Source organism: Syngnathus typhle, linkage group LG10, assembly GCF_033458585.1.
Source record: "Syngnathus typhle isolate RoL2023-S1 ecotype Sweden linkage group LG10, RoL_Styp_1.0, whole genome shotgun sequence".
NCBI classification, from domain to species: domain Eukaryota; kingdom Metazoa; phylum Chordata; class Actinopteri; order Syngnathiformes; family Syngnathidae; genus Syngnathus; species Syngnathus typhle.
In genome coordinates this window covers 10,897,253-10,912,743 of record NC_083747.1, presented here as the reverse complement: position 1 = coordinate 10,912,743, position 15,491 = coordinate 10,897,253, and the positions used below count along the sequence as shown (strand labels likewise).

The window sequence follows — 15,491 nt, the reverse complement described above, 5'->3', positions numbered from 1 at the left end:
CAACTCGCAAAGAAAATATAAGCGGGATATAAAGCTGTCATAAACCTGTCGTCATTCGAAGCGGCTTTAAAAAAAAAGAGCTAAAATATCATTTCTGGGTATAAACGTAGTAGTGATTGGTAATAATTCAGAAATACTATATTTCATTGGTGGACATCAAACTTTATCCTATTAGGATAGAGATAAAACTGTCAATGAATTTCAAAAAAGAAAAAAAAAAATCACTTAGGTAGGACCACCTGGATCCGGTTTAGGACCACACAAATTTATAGTAACATTCATCATTGTGTAGGATAAGTCCGACACTCAGCATCCCACCCACTTTTCCCCTCACACACACGCACACACACATGAGTGGTGGACACTTCAAAGACTGCGCTGAGGAGAAGGAGTCCAGACGGGACAAGACAGTAGAGTTCGCATCGCAAAGTTTGGAGAGTCCAGACGTATCGTCGCCCGGCAGAAGCTTCTATTTTGTGACCAAAATTCAAATTCTGGAAATTTCGAGACCGCTCGTGATCACACGATAGGGATTTGGAAATGGAAAGAGAACTTTTTGACCAGAAGCATCGGTGGAATATTGTTTCGGTAGCAAATTCTCTGAGGTGAGATTCGGGAAATGCATTTTGTAAAAACACAAGAATAGACCAATATGATTCTAATTATTTATGTTTATTCTCTAACTATAGGGAGTCCTGTTCTAATGACACAAAGTATTTTTTATATCTGCTGCTCAGTCTTTGGTAAAGAAAACCCATCCGTCACGTCTGCTGTAAGGCAAACAACTCACGGAATTCTGCCGCAAAGACGATTGTGTCGGGAAAAGCGTGGTCATGAACGTCGGCCATGCTATTCGAAGCGAGTTGTTAAATGTGGAGGCACGCGACACAGCGGGGGGACCGGCTGCTCCTCTCCAGTTCAACTGCAGCTCTTAACCCCGGTGCCACCGGGTCCGCATGTGTCGCACGGGCGGGGGCCAGGCACCCCGCCGATGCTTTGAACTCGTCCTGAAGCGCATGTGTCGAGAATCTTCACCCCCAAAATTCATATTGCGATTTAAAATCCATGAGGAGAAAATATCTTCAGGTTGTCCCACTTAACTGATTGGTGGCCAACTGATGACCCGAAGAACGGTCCGGGCTCTCCGTCAAGATTTACAGCCTCAATCGGAGCCCTCCTCCTCTGAAAATCCAATTATTTACGAAAACCGGGGAGCGCCGCGCCTGACTCCCAAGGAATCCATAAAACTGAGAAGTCTGTGCCAACGGCTGATGCTTTGCGCTCCTCCATAAACCATCGCTTTCGCTGACATTTTCATTTTTACGGCATGTTGACGCGACGTTCTTTTCTTTGTGTGTCACCATGAGAAAGGAATCTCCGAAATGGTCAGAAAATAACATTTGTTTCTTTGTCTCCTTGAATCTGTCTCTACTTCTATGACCTCAAGCAGATCGAGCTTGGAATAATCTTCACTTGGCCTGGCCGATTCCTCCGCACGAGCTACCGACCTCCTAAATGGACCCCTCGGGCTCCTTGTCTCCACCTTCCCCGTTCACCGTGGGTCCCAATTTGTCTGTGGCCGCCACCCCGACCCCGACCTCTCCATCTCCCAGCCTGGCCTCCACTGCTGTGTTCTGCTCCTTCCTCTCCCTGCTCTCCCTCCTGGGCATCTTAGGCAACCTGTACACTCTGGGCCTCCTTCTGAGGCGCAGGAGAAGCAGGAGGAGAAGCAGAGCGGGACTCAGCTGCTGCTTCACGCGAGTGCCGGCACCCTCCTGCCTTTCCAATCCGTCCTCGCTCTCGCCCTCCTCCTCTCCTCTGTCCTCTTCCTCGTCCTCCTCCTCTCTTCACCTGCAGGTGCTGAGCCTGGCTCTGGCCGACCTGCTCTACCTGTTCACCGCCCCCTTCATCGTCTACGACAGCCTGGCGTCCGACTGGGCCTTCGGCGAGCTGGGCTGCCGTCTCCTCCTGAGCCTGGACCTCCTCACCATGCACGCTTCCATCTTCACGCTCACCGCCATGAGCCTGGACCGCTACCGGGCCGTGGCGCGGCCCCTGCACACCTCCTCTTCCAACTCATCGGGCCTGCTGCGTGTCAGCTTGGCTTGGGGGCTGGCCGTGGCGCTGAGCTTGCCCATGATGATCACCCTGCACTTGGAAGACGGCGAGAACCAGGAGGGCCAGCTGTGCGTGCCGGCGTGGGACGAACAAAGCTCCAAGGCCTACCTGAGCGTGCTCTTCTGCACCAGTATCCTCGGGCCGGGCCTGGCCATCGGAGCCCTCTACGCGACTCTTGGCCGACTTTACTGGGTGTCTCAGACCCGGGCCCCGTGGGGTTCCGGCTCTAGTACTGCTTGCCCCGCCCGTGCCCCCAAACCCAAAGTCCTGCTCCTCATCTTGGGCATAGTGCTGGCCTTTTGGGCTTGCTTCCTGCCTTTCTGGATCTGGCAGCTTCTGCCTCTCTATAAGCCTGACATGCTGCGGACCGTACCGGTGGGCACTCAGGTGACGGTGAACCGGATCCTCACGGGACTGACCTACGGAAACTCTTGCGTGAATCCGTTCTTCTACACGCTACTGACTGGCAAGCGCAGACGCAATCGGCAAACGCTGACGTCGGCAAATCAGCTCAGCCGCAAGAGCAGCCCGCCGCAGTAGACACGATAATGTGAGCCTTCCTTTGTGTGCTTTCTGACTTAGACACACGTGAAAAAGAAGAGGTACTGAAAATTCATCTGTTTTTTTTTTTCTTCATTATTCTCAAAAGACACCAAAGATTTGTGAACTGCGCCAGGCAAATCGGAGCACTTTGTAAAAGAGTTTTGTATAAAGTTCGGAATGAAGAAGGTGGAAAATATTTGGGTTGTTTTTCGCCATGCGAAAATGACAATTTGAGTTACAATGAAAGAATTTATCAGCTGCTGAGTACAAATATTGCAAAAGCGTATCACTGTAGGCGAATGGGTATTATTATTGTTATTATTATCGTTGTTATTATCCCGAACCAAATCACCCAGCGTAGGAATGTCATTTTGTTTGACTGTTGATTTGTTGAATGAAAGTTTTGCATGCACGCACATTTCCAGTAAAAGAATTGATGCACTTCTGCTTGTTTTCTGAAAAATTAAATAAAAAAAAAATCTTTCTTTTGAAGCAATTTGCCGTTGTCAGCTCATCAGTATCTGTTTTTTTTTTCCTGAGGCATTTTGAGTCTTTTGTTTACTTCTTGTACATTTTAAATAGACTTTACGTTGCTAGGTTTGCTATTGCATGGCTCCAATTCCGACTGATGTTTATATTAACGCTTAATATAGCGCTCTAAATAAAGAGGATGCTTTCTGCCATTCACAGAGTCATTTGATCTCTTACGGGTTCAACTTAACACCACTGGGCACTTTACACCAGCCGGTTGTATTTTGCAAGCAAAGATTTGATTGACGTTTGTTTGGTTTGTGTGTACGTGTCAGCGTCAGGTCTTCTGTGTTTTTGCGCACACTCGCCGGCTGACGTTTGCGTATCTCCGTGCGGCAAGGCGCTCTCTGTATGCCCACCTGAAAGGCTGCACTGTGCTGAAGCGCAAACCCCGCTGCTCATTGACGCATGCACACGGGCAAATATTGTTGAACGGGAGAGGATGGGATGAAGGAGGATGGTGCTTTGCTCAGAGGAGCGGTGGGTGTTTTAAACAGTCCCTGCATGGCCCGATTTTTCAGATTGACAGTTGGACAGACCTTAAAAAATCTGGTAGAGACATTTGCTGCAAGGCCGTTTATTTTCTCCTCCAGACTTCATAATTCCTAATGAAAGCCATAAATGTCCACATTCAATGGAGCGGGAGCTAATATTAAGTAACCTTAAACGCATATATATATATATATATATATTTCTTTTTTTTTAACTCAAATCGAGTACGGATTAGTCGTGATTATTTTCCAGATGCTTTAGAATTTTCCGTGAAGTGTGTGATGTGTTATTCCCACAAAAGAAATCAAGATATTAGAATCTGTACTTGACTGGTGTATGGCAAAGCATTTTCTGAGACTATTGAGTGTTTTATTTTTGGATTTTTGAAGAAACGCATGCCATCATACTGAAATATACATTTAACAGGTGAGGTGCAGGAATGACTTTTGTCCACTTGGGGTCATCATATTGTATATGTGACTATGAGCATGTATGTGTATGGCTTTAAAGGGCGGGGCTTGGACTGGTGAGTGACGTGGGTGCCTTGGAATGAGACTGTGGATTTTGTTAGTTTATATGAACCTGTTAGCCATTCTGTATGTTCAAAAGCGATCAAAAAGTGCACCAGCCACCGTGTCCATTCTTGACCACAAAATATTCAAACTACCAATGCTAGGCTAATCACTATGTGCAGGGAAAACCAGTGTGAGACAATACAAATGAAAGTTTAAATTTGACACATATTCATGGGACCGTTTGCTACCATACAGTCGCGAGACGGATGATTTAGTCGAGGTTTTTATTGCATCATCAGCGCAATGTCATCGTTCATATTTGAGTGACACGCTGTATCTGGGTCATTGTGTTTTTCTTTCCCTCGCACACACCAGACAGTAAAACCATTAAGCTCCATTGACCGTTATCCGACATTCAATAACATAATAAGCGTTTTTTTTTCCATATTTGACCGAGTGATTTGATTACATTGCAAAATGAGCCTACTGAGAGACAGCTACCTGCTTAGGCCTCGGTTTTCGCAAACACTTGAACAAAAAGGTAAGGAAAGCAACTGAAAAGCCTCAAACGATATTCGTCGGAGTTTTTCCTGATACGTCGACAGCGCCGAGGCCTTTGTGCGCTCCAGGCATGTGTTTTCATTTACCTGGCTACCTCGCGGGGCGACGCTCCCACCGCACTGATCATGCGTGCTCCCGCCACAGGGGGTGCTCCTGACGGAGAGTTAATGTGATCTCCATGCAACTTTTGTGCTCAACTGCGGCTATCTCAGTGCATTCGTCCATTTGAAAGGAATGTCTTGTCCACAAAAACCGTACGAAAGGCAAGGATTTGTTTTTCCTCAGCAATAGTTTAGGAATTTGAAGCCAAACCCCAAACACTACGTTTTCACAAAACTATATTTACAATCAAGTACACTTTTTAACTTTTACTCAAACCAGTTACTGTATTTTTTTCCTCCTCTGTCAAAAAGTCAGAAGACGGACAGTGTTGTTTTTTTGTGAAGGCCGTCTGACAATGACAGCCGAGCACGGTGCTGATGTCGACACGCATGTGTGCGTTACAAAAACTCAACATATCAGATGATAACAATCCTCCCGTGAGTCTGCTGGGATGACTGGGTGTTTGATAAACTTCAAATAAGCACCGTTTGCCCAAGCTGACCGAATGGATGGAAAATATTGTGTCGGTTGGCAGGACGGCCCATCTATAAACTTTGCCAGTGTTGGTAGTGGGCGGCCCGATCCAATCATAACCCTTGTTCTGCAGGACGACAGAAGCCTCTGATTTCATCCCGAGATAGCAACCTGCGTTTTTAGCGCCTCGCGGGGAATAGGAGAGGACAAAAAGCGGCGAGTGGGAACGTCGCTGAGCTCTACCTGAGGATTTCATACATCCAACAGATGTCCGTTTCCTGGAACCGGCGAGCATCTTTTCCATCCCTTGGCCCCGCCTGCCGGGCCCTCCTCCTGACCAGTGATCGTGCCTGCTCGCAGGTGCCCCTCCCCTGGGCAGCCCGTTCAGGAAAGCACCCCGCCGGGCAGACGAGACGAGGCCACGGCCCGGGCCAAGATCCCGCTGTGAGCTGTATAAGAGGCTCCCATTCTCTGCAGACGTACACCGAAAAGTTTCCCGCAGCACTCACTTTGCTGCCTGCGAAAACTCGATCCCGCCATATGTTTTCCCTTTTTCGCTGACCCTCCACGTTTCCTGCATATACGCTTCGCAGATTAATATGGCTTTAAGCATTGCATCATATAAAAATAAAACAGGCTCAGTTTACGCTCTGACAAATCTGAAAAATGGAACACATTGGCTAGTGTGGCCGTGAAAAATGGCCGTTATGCCAACATCAGTAAAACAGTCCTGTGTGTGGCCAAAAAAAAACCTTGGCTATGAGCAGTTTACATAAAGAGTATCTCACGAGACTATTAAAGGACTTCTAGAATTTTGTTCTTGAGTTGCGAGGGCAGAATGTGGCAGCAGATTGGTAATTAGAAATATTTAAGTAACGAATATTTAAAGATAAAATAGTTCACAAAAGTATGTATTGTCTATCTTCTGCAAAAAACAACTAATATTACTGCAGCGTCCTGACTCACTTTGGTGTGAAACTCTTCTTGGTGGAATATACACTACACTGACCCCTGGTGGCCTGGGTGCACCATTGTACGTCAATTTGGAATATTAAAAGTTACAGCGTAGTACATACGATCCTTGGAATGGCTTATTTCCATTTACTTATTCTGCACGGGAAAATGGTTTTGGATCAAATGTGTTGTGCTTGACCTTCTTGTAATTGCTGGTTTGACAGCAAACACAGAAGCCACGGCTGCCCACAGTGTTTCTTTGTTTTACTCAATGCGACCCCGCGGTGAGGCGCCCTCCTCACCATCACGTCCGGTGACTTCGCACGTCGCCGTCAGCGGCCAGGATCAGGCGAGGCCTTGGCTTGTGAGCCAGAGAGGCCGGAGGTTACATCAACCGACATACGTATTACGGTTCGCACCTGGGCTCGTACTAGCAAAGACAGTAAATATGACACGTCTGCTCTTTTCTGCCTCCTCCTCCCTCTTGCACGTAAACAGACGTTTGAGTCAAGTCAGGCTTCGAGGTTGCCCTGAACTCTGACCTCGTGACACTTCGCTCATGTGAACACCATGGGTGAGCATGCAGAAGACACTCCAAAGTCTCTTCAAAGGCACGTTGTTACAACTAGATTGCAGATGGTACCAAAGAAGAGAAGAGAGAGTTTGGCAAGAGCCAGGAGCAGATTACGTCAAGAAACTTAACTGGGATGGAATTACAAAATAATAAAACAACTGGTGTCAGAATTCAAGTGTTGCGCAAACGTACCTCGACTCCTTCCAAATGTTGTGGACTGCAGCTCAAGCTCAACCGTGCTGCATAAAAAAACCGAGAAAAATAAATAAAAACCAAATCTCCAAAATCGAACAGGTGAGCGCCACCATGTTGAAAAACAAGCTTGACGTTGGCGCCCTCTAGCGGCGACTATTAGTAACAACCCACAGACCTGAGCCGGAAACGTCTTTTCGGTTAGCTTAGCGTCAGCGAGTGTCTCTCATACGTGTGCGAAATATAGCAAAAGAAAAGCCTCGCGTGTGTTTTTACACAGCGAAAGAGGAACTTTTAAGGACCTATATGTCATTTGGTGGAAGTCAAAACGGCGGGTGAGTAACCGTTCGTGCGATCCCAATCTATTGGCCTCGGTCGTTTATAACCCGGGCTCGCTAGTTTACGTAATCATGGAGGACTCTCACTGCGCATTAGCTCTTTGTAGTTAGCCACATTCTCATAAAACGCGCTAAATAGCATTTACATCTCTTAAAACCCGCAATCATGCTACTGCAAGCTCTAATCATGTGATCCTTCGATCTGGCTGTTAATTCATAATTGCTATGTTATTGTCTACACAGCCGCCGCGCTAGCAAATGGGACCAGCCAGGTCCCGGTTGTGGGGGACCGGGGGAGGCTGAGTCGGCCCCTACCGGGGCTCTGGACGCCGCCGCCGCTGTGGCCGCCAAGATTAACGCCATGCTGGTAGCCAAGGGCAAGCTCAAGCCCTCGCAGATCGGCACACCTGGGCCCGTTGAAAAGGTAAACCATAAATACTGCTGCAAGGAATGTTTTCTCAAATATGAGCTTGTCCAACTTGCTCCGCTAATGAGTTTAGTTTGACATTGTTAGAAGTAGTCATTTAATCACAGGGTTGGAGTTGGCAGTGCTTTAAAACGGCTTTGCTTTGTAGTTATTGCTGGAGGCAGTTGAGAATGCAGACTTTCAATCGCTTATGGTGCCTGAGCGGATGAGATGAGAGTGAGCCGATTGAGGAGCATTTCAAACTCTCATTTGTTCACGTTTGTTGTTGTTGTTGTTTTTCTTTGACATGCACGCACAACAATGAGTAGGCCTGTCACAATAAAAAATGTACACATGATTCTTTCCTTGACAGGTTCTGGGCATTGGGAAACCTCAGGTGGCAGCCAAGGCGAAAGACGACCTAGTGGTGGCGGAGGTCGAGATCAATGACGTCCCGATCACATGCCGGAATCTCCTGACGCGAGGACAAACACAAGATGAGGTCAGTTTGGATGAACGTTATTCTTTCAGTCAACGGCATCCAAAAGCAAGATGAGAAATCTGTTCTAAGAAGCGATGGACTCTTTGTTTCCAGATCAGCAAAGTGAGCAGCGCTGCCGTATCCACCAGAGGACGCTACATGACTGCGGAGGAGAAGGGCAAAGCGCCACCCGGGTGACTCGCTCGTCTCCCTTTGGCACTGTCAGGCTTTTTATTTTATGATGTATGTCTAAACACGACCTCTGTGCTCTTTCCTCCCAGGGAGCGGCCTCTGTATCTGCACGTTCAGGGACAGACGCGGGAGCTTGTGGACCGTCAGTACTCTTAAAATGTCTTCTTTTAATTCCTCAGTGGGCTCTGATTTTTGACACGTTTGTTCGTCTGTGCTTTCAGGGGCTGTAAACAAAATCAAGGAGATCATCACCAACGGGGTTGTGAAAGCAGCGACCGCCTCGTCCTCAGTGTCCTCGTCCTTCTCTTCCGTCGCGCCTGCAGTGACGGTTTATCAGCAAGCACCTCCACCCTCGCTACCACCGATGACACATCATAAGCCGCACTTCCAGGGCGGGGTAAGATGATCTAAACCTCCAAAGTTCTGCAATGCTAATTGACCGCAAGATGTTTCTCAAATGAACTTTTCCAGATGCACTATGTTCAAGATAAGATCTTTGTGGGGCTGGAGCACGCCATCCCAGGCTTTGCCGTCAAAGAGCGCGTGGAGGGTCCTAACTGCTCATACCTGCAGCACATTCAGGGCGAGACTGGAGCCAAAGTCTTCCTCAGGGGGAAAGGCTCGGGCTGCCTGGAGCCTACGTCCGGACGAGAGGCCTTTGAGCCCATGTATATCTACATCAGGTGGGGCCGACTCAAGATCCGAGAGGGGGCGGGGGGCTCTCTTGGGACAGAATTGCTCCCTTGTTCTCTGCTTTTTGAGCTCACTCTGTCTCCAATGTTCCTCTGCAGCCATCCCAAACCAGAAGGTCTTGCAGCAGCCAAAACATTGTGTCAAAACTTGCTTCAAACTGTGAGTAGCACCTTCAGGCACTGTTGTACACATCAGCATCTGAGGTTTTAGCTTCTCTTCTCAGGTCCATGCAGAGTATTCTCGTTTCCTCTCTCAAATGAGCTCAATGATGCCTTCACAACAAGGTACGTTCTCTGAACGGAATTGAATCATTTCTTACATTTAGCTGGAACCTCTCCATCTTGTATTACTTGAAATTGTACAAGCCAGCCATTCTGAGGCCCTCTTCTCCTTCCAGGCTTCGCACAGCCCCTGGTGATGAACGGGATGCCCCCGCAGCCCCCCTACTATCCGCCAGCCGGCTTCCAGCCGGGCTACCCCATGCCGGTGCCCCCACCCCAGAACCAGCCCCCACCCATGCCCTTTTCCGTGCCGCCTCCCATGCCCCCACCTGTACCACCCAAGGTTGTCCTCCCTCAGTTCCCGCCCACCCCGGTGCCACCACCACCGCCTCCAAATCTAGCCCCGCCCCTGTGTCCGGCACCTCCTGTTTCCGCTCCTCTTCCGGTATCTGTTCCGCCACCCGTTCTTCCACCTGTTCCAGTTCTTCCTCCTGCTCCAGTTCCTCCTCCGGCTTCTGTGGTTCAGGTACCCATTGGCAATAATTGTGATCGTAATAATGGACGGCATGATGGCAAATGACATCCTATCAGTCATTCAGTGAAAATGTCACATGTAAACATTCACTAAATCCCGAGTGCATATATATTTTGTGGTTTTCTTTTGTACATACAGCATATAACGGAAACTCGATATGGATTTGTGGCTGCAAACAAACGTGTTTCTTTTCTCGGTGCAGGCGGTACCTCCGATGTCCTATGCTCCGCCGGCTGTGGCGCCGCTCAAAGGCCCACCTCCTCCATCCGTGACGGCCAATCCGGCGCAGAAAAGACGCTTCACAGAGGAAGTGCCCGACGAACGTGACAGCGGCCTGCTTGGCTATCAGGTGAACAACATGCACGTCAGTCATTATTTTTTACTTGCTTCAAGCAGTTGGCCACTGCCAGCTGTGACATAAAACAAAAGAATTAAAAGTTGCTTGAGATCAAAGAGTTCAACCTCGTATAGTTTTAGCGAACAAAACAGCTAGCTTAATGCTAGAATATAATGTGAAAGACTATCGACGGGCTAACAGAAAGTAGCATCCTTTTGTCAATTTTGTTTTCCGGTTTACCAATGCTGGTGTAGGAAGCGTGTCTTTTTTTTCTTTTCCCTACATGATTAGTGGCATGAAGGAGATTTTTTTTTATTTGATTATTTTTTTAATGATAGGCTGAAAGTGTCTCAAAATTGTGACCCATAAAAAAGTTGGTCAAACACTTGGTAAGAAATAGAAAAAAAAAGTGACACTTGATACTGTGGCCAGGAGAATCAAGTGAAGAATGTCTGCTAATGGCACCTGTGTGTCTTTCTGCTCATAGCATGGACCCATTCATATGACTAATTTAGGTGCAGGCTTCTCCGCGGGCAGCTCCGAGACTGCAGGACCCCCACTTTCGAGTTCCTCTGGCCCAACGACTGAGAGGGACGGGTACGCAGGGTCATTTCTCGATACATTTTATAATATTCTGTCCTCGTATGTTATGTTACTCAACTTTTTGTGTGCCATTCATTTTTAGTTTTTACATTTTATTATTGTTTTCATTTTTTTTTTTGTCTATTTTTTTATTTTTACAGTACAGTGATCCCTCGTTCATCCCGGGACTTACGTGCCAGACCCACCGGAGATAGGTGAAAATCTGCAACATCATTTAAAAAAAAATACATCGATATTTTGAAATAGTTCTCCTGCACACGTTGGTAGATAAACAACCATATTGTAAATGTATGAAATGTTTTGTAGCGCAAGCCTTAAAATAATTGCCCATATAATGTGATTACATTGGAAACCTACCTTATTACAAATGATGTAATGGGGGATTGCTGTACTGTGTAGTTTAACAGTACAGATGTACTTTTATTTCACTTGTTTTTCTTCACCTTCACCCAACCATTAATCGTTTTAATACGATTCAAAGTAACATGTTTTATATTGTTTGTTTGTTGATTTTAGCACAACTGAAGTGCAAACAACACTGCCCAATTTTTATTTAACATTATTTTAAACAATATGAAATACTAAGTGTCGGTTTGTTTGTTCCTTCAGTAGGCAGCTAATGCCTCCACCGCCGTTGCCCGTAAATGGCGTGAGACCCAAGATGGAGGAGAGAAGGCCGCCGCAAGGCCCCGTGGGTAAGTACCGTACGTCGCATTGACCGGCAGCAAAAGTGGAACGCGCCTCTCCTCGCAATTTTAGCAGCAATCCACTTAGACGTAAACTAAAATGTCTCCTATGGATTTGACGACTCTTCCAGGATTCCGCCGCAGTGACTAAAAAGCGCCAAATAGTTGAAGTGGAGCCTTTTATCCAGTGTCTTGTCCCGTTCTGATGACATCATCAATTTGCAGTGTTGACCTCCCTCACTAACGAGCGTCTCTCCTGTTTTTGTGTTTTCTCTTTTTTTCTCTGTTTTTCCTCTCTTCCATGTCATCCCCGGGGGGGCGGGGGGTTGCTGACCACTTGTCACGTGACGCCTGTCCTGCCGCTGCATTGGACGCCCCCCACCGACCAATGGCGGTTCTGGGATGACCCGCCCATCTTCCGCCGAACTAATCTGTTTCTTCCAATTTGGATTGTGTCGAATCGCTGTTGCCATGTTTTGTTTTTGCGCTTTTGTCTTTCTCTCTCTCTCCCTCCCCTCCCCCAAATGTGTGTCCTCCCACCCTGCTTCCTCTAGCTGAACCTGTTGCAAAGAGGCTAAAAACGGGCTTGGTGGCATACGCTGGCGACTCCTCAGACGAAGAGGAAGAGCACCCGAGCTCCAAAGCCTCAGGGTCAGGTAACCCCGGAGGCTCGCCTTCTACCTCCTTAGACTGGATACAGGGGTACCGCTGCCCGCCCCCGCCGCCCCCTCGGGCTAAAACGCAGCCGCAGCAGCAGTCTATGCCCTTCTGGATGGCGCCGTGAAAGTTCCGCACGGATAATTCGTAGCTTTGGGTTTAGCTCAAGTAAGCAAATTTGTGATTTCTGCACTTGTACAGCGTAAACCTTTTAGGACTGACACTTTGCAAAGCTGCGGAGCTATGCCAGATTGATTTTGGAAAAACTGTGAATTCGGAATATATTGTCTTTGTGATCATAATAAAAGAAAAAAAATACTTTGACCATTACCTTTAATTTCATCCACATTGTCCTCTGGACAAAATCTTTTTTTTTTTTTGTAGAGATTGTATTGGACTAAAGTGAAATTATTTAACTGTTGTTTTTTGGAAATAAAATGTCATAAATTGCAATATGTCTTTAGTTTTTTTTTGCTACATCAAAATCTGAATAAATAACCCCCCCAAATTCACTAGAACAGAGACTGATCGTGTGAATCCATGGGTGCCATCAGATCATCTCGATGTCTGTCTGCCTTGGAGTATTTTCCTTGTTGTACTGAGCAATGCGAGCCTCCATTTCTGGTCGGAAATGGCGTATCAGTCCCTGTGTGGAGGACAAAATTTGCAATGAATCCTTTCTTGTTCGCTTGACTGTTGTGTTGATGAGCTCACCTGCACGGGCCAAGCCGCTCCGTCCCCGAGGGCGCAGATGGTGTGTCCTTCTATCTGCTTGCTCAGCTCCCAGATCATGTCGATCTCGGAAACCGCCGCCTCTCCTTTCGCAAATCTCCACATCATTGCGTTCATCCAGTCTACCCCTGAAAAGCATTTCACAAAGAGCACTTTCCCAGCCATTTCTTGAACGCGGTACGAGTACCAATTTTTGGATGCTCACCCTCTCGGCAAGGCGTGCATTGACCGCAGCTCTCGTGCTTGTAGAACTCGATCAATCGTGCGATGGCTCGAATCACGTCAGTCCGCAAGGACAAATCAAAAGCTTGACAGTAGTTCGAAAAGATTTTACGTATTTTTTTTTCATCTCTACTATTTACCGACTTATCCATGACGATGATGGCGGCCGTGCCCAGGGCGCTTTCTGCGCGTACCAGGTCGTCAAAATCCATCAAGACTTCATCGCACACGCGCCGAGGGATGATGGGAGTGGAGGACCCCCCGGGGATCACCCCTAAGAGATTGTCCCAGCCACCCCTTACTCCTCCTGTGACAGCGCACACGTCAAATACAAAACACGGACCAGTGGAACGTACGCATACACACCAGCGTGCCGCTCTATCAGCTCTCTCAGTGGAATGGACATCTCCTCCTCCACCGTGCATGGTGTGTTCACGTGACCCGAGATATTGAACAGTTTGGTTCCAGAGTTCCTCTCCCTTCCGAAGCTGGCGAACCACGCTCCGCCCCTACGGCAGATGGCAGGTGCCACGGCAACTGTCTCTACGTTGGAAACAGTCGTTGGGCACCCAAACACTCCTATGTAAAAGACAAACAAAAACATACACCTCAGTCCACTAGGGCAGCTGATGTCCCGACTTGGCGGCCATTTTGGTAGGGGCGAAATTGTGGTGGTGTGTGGTGAGCTCACCTATGTCGGCAGGAAAGGGAGGCTTGAGTCTCGGCTTTCCTTGTTTGCCTTCCAGTGACTCGATGAGGGCCGTCTCTTCTCCGCATATGTAAGCGCCGGCCCCCCGCATCACAAAGACGTCGAAGTCATACCCTGAACCACACGCGTTCTTCCCGATCAGCCCCGCTTGGTAGGCCTCACTGATGGCCATCTGCGTCAAGATGCGTAGATTCAAAATGTTGTTTTTCTAACGGCCCCAAATGACAGCGTGCATACCTGCACGTTAGACGACTCATTGTAGAACTCTCCTCTGATGTAGATGTACGCAGCACGGGCGCTCATGGCTCTTCCGGCCAGCAGGCAACCCTCCAGCAACTTGTGAGGGTCGTGACGCATGATCTCACGGTCTTTGCACGTGCCCGGCTCACCCTCGTCAGCGTTCACCACCAAGTACTTAGGCCTACAAGTGTTCAGACATGGATCATCACCATTATGCATGCTCAGTGGCGGTTGGTTTCTGGCTTACCTGCCATCACTCGGTTTGTTCATGAAGCTCCACTTCATGCCACTGGGGAAGCCCGCCCCTCCTCGCCCCCTCAGGCCGGACGTCTTCACCTCGTTGATGATCCAGTCGGGTCCCTTCAAGAGGATCTCCTTGGTCTTGTACCAGTCCCCTCGCTCCAGGGCCCCCTTAAGCCTGAAGCACCGAGTAGAAGACAAAGAACAAAAGTGACGAGGGCTCTCTATGAACATCATCAAATGGTCAGTGCGTTCACCTCCAGTCATGTCGGCCGTACAAGTTAGTGAAGATTCGATCTTCATCGCTCAGAGGACCAAACTTAGTCTTTGCTATCTGCTGCTCACGCGTAGAAAGAAATAGGGAACAAAAATGCATATTTGATTAACTTGTTTTGTTTTAATAAACTACATATTGTTAAAAACAATCACCCGCCATAAAGTTAGGTACAACGGCACAATGCAATCAATCTTATTTGAATATCTTTATTGTATCCAATTAATATTTTAATGTATTCATCGCGACCTCTTGTGGTGTGTGATTCCTGGCCACTAGGGGGCAGTATAGTCTTGAAAACAACGCAAGACTCAGAAATACCAAGTGACTCCAACTGGATTAGTTGTTTTGTCACAGAGGCTAAATAAATGCAGTAAAGTATCTATGTAGAGGAAGTTTAAGCATTTGTGGATGAAAATGAGTCTGCAATAAAGATGAAGGAAAAAGTGGCGCATACTCAAGTGTGCAAAATGGCAACATGCAATGTCGTCATAAAAACAATCGATTTTGGATCGCGTGTGACTGTCTACCTGAGGTTTAGCGGCAGTACAGTAGGTGGTGTATGGAGGTAGGTGACGCCGCAAGATGATCCACAAGCTCCGGCCCGTCAGCATCCTCAAGTCAAACTTGTTCCGTGTGACTGTTTTCCTTTTCACGTTACTTCACCAAACAAGAAAAAACTAGGGGGCAATCAAAAAAATCAGTGGACGAGTGAGTCTCCTGCTTCATTAATTTAATGGGATTAAAGAGGTACGTACGTCACTTCCGGGCTCACGCTCATGAGCGTAGACAACGTTAAGTGCACGTCATCAATAAAATACCAAGCAATATTATTTTCTCTTTTTGAAAAAGAATTAAAGTTATCTGCA

General features: G+C 47.5%; 3 protein-coding genes across 13 annotated transcripts; 2 read left to right on the top strand and 1 right to left on the bottom strand.

The window, feature by feature from the left end:
- The first annotated feature begins 373 nt into the window (after nucleotides 1-373).
- uts2r3 (urotensin-2 receptor 3) lies at nucleotides 374-3,281 on the top strand. Its single transcript, XM_061290021.1, has 2 exons — nucleotides 374-605; nucleotides 1,451-3,281. The coding sequence occupies exon 2, from the start codon at nucleotides 1,516-1,518 to the stop codon at nucleotides 2,656-2,658; it is 1,143 nt and encodes a 380-aa protein (XP_061146005.1). The 5' UTR covers nucleotides 374-605; nucleotides 1,451-1,515; the 3' UTR covers nucleotides 2,659-3,281.
- A 3,931-nt stretch (nucleotides 3,282-7,212) lies between these two features.
- khdc4 (KH domain containing 4, pre-mRNA splicing factor) lies at nucleotides 7,213-12,658 on the top strand. 11 transcript variants are annotated; one of them, XM_061289940.1, is made up of 15 exons: nucleotides 7,213-7,391; nucleotides 7,638-7,818; nucleotides 8,174-8,302; nucleotides 8,396-8,475; nucleotides 8,563-8,615; nucleotides 8,695-8,870; nucleotides 8,945-9,156; nucleotides 9,265-9,325; nucleotides 9,390-9,450; nucleotides 9,564-9,913; nucleotides 10,125-10,271; nucleotides 10,747-10,856; nucleotides 11,003-11,056; nucleotides 11,472-11,557; nucleotides 12,103-12,658. In XM_061289940.1, the coding sequence occupies exons 1-15, from the start codon at nucleotides 7,363-7,365 to the stop codon at nucleotides 12,330-12,332; spliced, it is 1,959 nt and encodes a 652-aa protein (XP_061145924.1). In that variant the 5' UTR covers nucleotides 7,213-7,362; the 3' UTR covers nucleotides 12,333-12,658. The 11 variants fall into 11 exon arrangements, 10 of the variants coding, with proteins under 10 accessions (XP_061145924.1, XP_061145923.1, XP_061145922.1 ...); XM_061289939.1 differs by having other exon boundaries at nucleotides 10,125-10,286; nucleotides 11,475-11,557; XM_061289938.1 differs by having other exon boundaries at nucleotides 10,125-10,286.
- Nucleotides 12,605-15,387, bottom strand: LOC133161459 (NADH dehydrogenase [ubiquinone] flavoprotein 1, mitochondrial-like). The gene is made up of 10 exons (XM_061289991.1): nucleotides 15,153-15,387; nucleotides 14,606-14,685; nucleotides 14,356-14,526; nucleotides 14,106-14,289; nucleotides 13,851-14,040; nucleotides 13,526-13,738; nucleotides 13,301-13,466; nucleotides 13,143-13,225; nucleotides 12,920-13,065; nucleotides 12,605-12,851 (listed from the first exon to the last, which is right to left on the bottom strand). Exons 1-10 carry the CDS (start codon nucleotides 15,234-15,236, stop codon nucleotides 12,756-12,758), a joined length of 1,413 nt encoding a protein of 470 aa, XP_061145975.1. The 5' UTR covers nucleotides 15,237-15,387; the 3' UTR covers nucleotides 12,605-12,755.
- Nucleotides 15,388-15,491: the final 104 nt, after the last annotated feature.